Here is a 6,042-nt window from a genome sequence, read left to right on the forward strand (position 1 = left end):
TGGGTTTGGGGAAGACGGAAGGGAGAATAAATGTGTAGGTTGTAGGAAGGGGGGTCGGGGAAAATGAAGATGGGTTTTTTTTTTCTTTTTTCTGGGTTGCAGGTTGGGCTTGGGTAGGGGGATGGGAAGATGGGTGTGCGAAGGAGGATGTGGAGGATGGGTGGGAGTGGTTTTGGATTTGGGTTGCAGGGAAGGACAATGGATGGGGAAGATGATGAAAGGGATGGGGTTTCGGCGGGCGGCCGTGGGGTGGAGGGTGGGGTGATGGGATTTGGGTTTTCTAATTCTTTTTTTCTGGGTTGCAGGTTGGGCTCGGGAGATGGGAAGATTGGTACGCGGAGGAGGTGGAGGATGGGTGCAGAGGAGGATGTGGAGGATGGGTGGGAATGGTTTTGGATTTGGGTTGTAGGGAGGGACGACGGATGGGGAAGATGATGAAGGGGATAGAGTTTCAGCTGGCGGGTGTGGGGGCCACGTCAGCGCTTAACAAATCAATGGATGGAAAATGTAACGGAGGTATTATTTTGAAATAAAATAGTACGTGAGGTATGAAAGTGAAATGTTTTAAAGATGTTGTAATAAACCTCAAACCTAATGGGCTACTATGTAATTTACCCAATTATTTATGTCCTCTTTTGTCAATGTAAATTTTTAAATCCATGCATATTTAAAGGTGTAAAACGTCGTCGTATGAAAGTGGGCAAAAGCCGCAAACATGCATGCAAACATGCATGCAAAAATTGCAAAAGGACATGAAAGATCAGATTCATACACTACACCACAAACCCTCTTTAATATCATGTATCGAAGGATTCAATGACAGAGAGAAAAAAGAAATTGTACAGTATTGAAACACAATCCCGTGTAGTGTAGATAAATGACAGGCTTATATGATGTTATTAGCACTCTAACTATATAAAAACACAAGGGCAAAATTTGTATAGACTGCATAGACGAGTGCATAATGACATTTTTGAATGTCAATAACAACTACCTCTACTTATTTTCTGTTTGAACAAAGAAAATAAACTTATAATTTGAATAAAAGTCAGAATTTATATAGTCAAGCATCAATTCTTTGTTTGGATTCATACATCCATGAGTGGCCATCATTGCCACTCAACCACCGTTGCTGCCGCCACCACCATCACCCGGCATCATCATCACCACCGCCACCTCCACCACCATAACAAATCATATTATGTTGCAATGTTTAAATATCAGAAGATTCCCCTACTTAATAGAACAAAACATAAATGATGGGGGACCATCTACCATCAATCCATCAATCCATCATCATATGACTATATACAGGAAAAACAAGAACTTATACATATTGTTTTGATGTGGACTTTCAAATATTTTACTAATTCAGATTTTAACTTTTAGACAGACAACAAAGTTGGCAATGGCATTTATAAGATTATCTTTTTTTCCTTTGACTTGAGATCACTCTGTCTGTCATAAACAAGAATTTGAAAGGGATATATGTCCAATCTTAACTCACTGATTCCTGCTTGATGTTGGTGTTTTTGTTCTTAATCATATCTGATTAATTGCAAGATTCTTCACTTGATTTATATCTTAAACAAGAAATGGAGAACAAGGTTGCCTTTGCTTACTTCCATAAGCATTTGCTCAAGTGTGAAAACGATAAGAAAAACTCTCACGTCACGTGGATATGTTACCTCTCTCTTTTTCTTATTCATCAAAGTCATCATTCGAAGGATGAACGATGAGCGAGAAATATCAAAATGGGACATATCTCTTAGATAGGTAATTACTATTTGGGATACATGGGATGTATGCATATTTTTGGTTGTGTTCTAAAATTTATTTGGGGAAGGGATATTCATCCACAGATAATGCCAACAAGAAGCAGATAACTTACATTCATTAAGTTGCAATTTTTAGAGTTCAATGTGAAAACATGAGAGAGACAGATAGAAAACAAAATTTGAAGCCCAAGTTTTCTAAACCTCTCTTTTATTGGAATATAAACACTAATTAAGAAACTTAAACACCAGATTAAAGCCTGTCAAACAAACCCTAATTACGGCATCTCACATGGATGTAGCATATGCAATGTTTTGGTAGTTTATAGCATGTGAATTAATTAATTAATCTCATATTTTAAGGTGATGACTAACAAACTACAATGGTTTATTAAATTATGCTTTTCGAAAACAATGATGATTAACTAAGTTTAATGAAGTTAATAACTGAAGTGGTTGAGGCTTAAATAATGGCTTAGCCTTAACACATGAAAAAGTCTTCATACGCAATTGTTTTATTTAATTATGTCCTCTCGATAATCACTACGGAATGGCCCAGTTGTATGGTGAATTCTAAACCTGTATTTCATACGGGTGAGTTTAGGTTTGATTCCTGGCGCATGTGAACTACACAATAGTTTCCTTTGTAACCCCCGGAACTTCTTCGTAGTGGCTCCGCTCCATGCCTCATTTCATAGGGAACCTCAAAACGGCTCTATTTCATTATATTCCATCCATATCCCAATTCCATTCATTTAATATCCCTTTGGTGTCATTGAGATAAGAGATGTCGTTTCTAGTCTATCTCTTTCTATTTCTATATATATATGGAAAGTTAAAAAATCATCATATAATAATCCAGAAATTGCAATAGAAAAGAAAAAAGGGAGGTTTGTGATGATTTTAAAATCTTTTATACTAGGTAATCTAGTATCCTTATGCATGAAGATAATCAATTCGGTCGTTGTGGTCGGACTCTATTATGGATTTCTGACCACATTCTCCATAGCAAAGTTTCTGTAAGTCTTCTCAACTCTCTAAAAAGTAAATTATCATAGCTTCGTCACCTATTAATTTTTTTTAATATTATGTACTCTGGATTCTTGAATAGTCAGACTTCAGAGTACTTGGCCGTACAATTAACAATTTGATCCAATTTAAGTTAATATTTTGATTTGAACTACAGCTTTCAAACAGTGACATCGGACCTTCGGCAGCGCACCGCAATCTGCATGACTAATTAAAAGCTTATAATATGATGTTAATGTATGTGAATCTGACAAATATGATGCTGCAAACTTTCAATGTGTTCATATCGCTGACCGAGCCAGAGATTATAACATACAACCGTGTTTTATCTTCAGCTTTTCTTGATATTTTTTGCCATCAGGTCAAGATAGGAAGAGAGAGACGTCTTCGAAGATGGTAAAAAATATCTCGTTTTCATGATATCCTCAACTTTCAAAAGGTTACAAGACTGACGAAGTTCGGACTAGATTGGTTGTTTCTTAAGCTTAGTTTTCGCTTTGTCTCCTTATAACTGAAAGTGAAATATTCGAGAATCAGAAGAATTATTATTTTTTCTTGAAATATTTTTTTTTTTTTGTTAAATAATTCATTGACCATATATAACCTTTGATTTTTACCACTTCATATCCCAAACTTGCAAACGTGATGTATGTTATGACTGTAAAAATCAATACAGCTAGGGCAGAATATCTTTATGGTTGTTGTGTCGAGAGAGGGACATGAACTTTGAATTGGCCAGACTCCCGCACAACTCATGAGATGACCTCTGACCTACAAAGGAAACGGGCAAACATGATGAGGCCGTCATGTTCAGAAATTTCTCACAACCCAACAATGGCAAATTTGAGAAAGTTGAAACCTTCACACACATAGCACAATCACGCAGAATTCCAATTCACGTGATGGGAGAGATATAGAGGCGTACAACCACTTGATGTGACAAATAGAGAGAATGGAAGATCAATGCATGCTCATAAACTAGTCATCGACTTTATTTTGGTTTACATAATATGTTTTCATCCATGAACAGAACAAACACAGGATTTCAATCACATTACACAAGAAATACAAAGACGATCACATGAAGTGACAAATAGGGAGAATGGTGAAGATCAATGCATATTGTTCATAAACTAGCCATTTACTTAAATCTGATTTACATAATATGTTCCCATCTATCAACAGCACCAGAGTTCCAAACAACACTGAAAACTAGAGCAAGTGAAAAAAAATTAAAATCAAAGATAGAAATTAAAGCATTTCTAGCTAACTAATTTGTGATTTTTCTTCCCCCCATTTCCTTTACCAATTCAAACCCTTTTGATTCAGTAGTTGTAAATTTCAGCTTGAAACAATTCACCCAAATCCGTGCAGCCTGATGGGACAGCTTCACTGGTTGTTTTCTCAAAACACATGCCATAGTAATTGACATTATTATCATAAGCCAAACCATATCCATAATCCATACAAAACCAAGAATCCTGATCAAGATAACCGTTCCCAGCAATCGAAGACGAATCCGAAACGCTTGATCCTTCCTGAGACAATGAAACAGTGGTGCTGAAACTCCTCCTTGAACTTGCACCGAAATTTGAAAAACCCAAGAACTTGGGGCTGTATAACTGATCAGGGTTTAAGCTCAGGGTCTGGTTGTAGGCATTGAGTCCAGAGTTCACATCGGATAGCGTCTGCAATGTGGCTGGTTGGAAAGTTGAGAAGGCAGGGTCTTGGGGTTCCTCAGTTTTTCGGATTCCAGAAAAAATGGCATTGTTTGTAATCGTGGGCTCTCTCTCTTTGCTACTGATATTCTTTACCTTTCCTCCCAAAACCAAAAGTTTCTTCTTTAATTTGGTATTCCAATAGTTCTTCACATCGTTGTCTGTTCTTCCAGGCATGTGAGAAGCAATGACTGACCATCTAAAAAATTGGGGGAAATTTAAAAATTGCAAATAAATTAGAAAACTGATCAAATTAAATGTTGCGGATTATAAATTAAGAAATTGAAAAAAAAAAAAAAAAAAAAACCATTTAAATTTGTTTACTTGCCGGCTTCCCATCTGGTTGTAGAGGCTGCAGATAATGCTGTCTTCCTCTTCAGTGAAGCTTCCATGTTTGATGTCTGGCCTCAGATAGTTCAGCCACCGCAGACGGCAGCTCTTCCCGCACCGCCTCAGACCTACAAAGTGTAGAAAAATTAATAAAGTTGAGAACTGTTGCAGAGATTGGCAAAGAAAATAAAACCCTTTTCTCATTTCTCCTAGAACTTTCATTCTTTTGAGCCCAAAAGATGGAATTTAGAGAGACAGAGAGAGACCAGCTTTTTTGGGGAGAAGAATCCAGTTGCCGCCTGTGCCATGAGACTCGAGGTAGGACTTGAGAGCTGCGTCTTCTTCCGGAGACCACGGGCCTCTCTTCACGTTGTCTTTGTCACAGCATGGAGTGCGTCCCATGGTTGCTTACTCTGTGCCCTCACTCACTCCCTAAGGACCAACCAGAAAGGTCAGAGACGACAAGGAAAAAATTCAGACGCGCAAAATGCAAAGGGTTTTGGGGGAGGAAGGACTTTATAAAATGGTGGCACCTTGAAATAAATAAATAATAAATAAAACGCTTGACCATTGTACGGATGCACTTGTTGTTCAATTTCACTTGTAATATTTTGTGTGTGATACTTGTTTCTTGCTTAACAAGATAGATGCCCTGTCAAATGCATGTGTATTTGACTTTGTATTATTTGGTTCTTTTAATCATGGAGATGAATTAATATTAAAACAGTTGACGTTCATATTACGATTTAGTATTATTTTTCTCTATTTATAGAAGTGAGAGACTTATATTTGATTTTTTTGATAATAGAGTTCGTTTTCATTCCCCATAAATTAGAACATTGTTTTATCGTTCAAAGTATAATATGCTTATTAGTTATTAGTCTTACACCTAATAACACAGTGGTTGCAAATGTCCTTTAATTTGGTTGGTCGAATTGTACTAGTTTGATTCTATTTAATAGGTGCATGTGTTCTAAGCTAGCGTCACAAAATATGGACTTCGTCACAAGAGAGGCAAAAGTGGAACACAACCCTACTCTCTGATTTTCTCCACTGACAAGTGATTAGTGGTAAAAAGAACATTGCTTATCAACATGCTTTGCGATCAAATGGCAAGAAAATCGTGGCTAATTACATACATATGTATGGGATGGATTTGTGATATTACTTTTTTAACACATGTTTTGTGG

General features: G+C 37.0%; 1 protein-coding gene across 1 annotated transcript; it reads right to left on the bottom strand.

The window, feature by feature from the left end:
• Window positions 1-3,905: 3,905 nt before the first annotated feature.
• Window positions 3,906-5,349, bottom strand: LOC126601981 (transcription factor MYB87-like). Its single transcript, XM_050268748.1, has 3 exons — window positions 5,119-5,349; window positions 4,851-4,980; window positions 3,906-4,721 (listed from the first exon to the last, which is right to left on the bottom strand). Exons 1-3 carry the CDS (start codon window positions 5,252-5,254, stop codon window positions 4,130-4,132), a joined length of 858 nt encoding a protein of 285 aa, XP_050124705.1. The 5' UTR covers window positions 5,255-5,349; the 3' UTR covers window positions 3,906-4,129.
• Between the last annotated feature and the right edge of the window lie 693 nt (window positions 5,350-6,042).

This window comes from Malus sylvestris, chromosome 15, assembly GCF_916048215.2.
Source record: "Malus sylvestris chromosome 15, drMalSylv7.2, whole genome shotgun sequence".
In the NCBI taxonomy this organism is placed as follows: domain Eukaryota; kingdom Viridiplantae; phylum Streptophyta; class Magnoliopsida; order Rosales; family Rosaceae; genus Malus; species Malus sylvestris.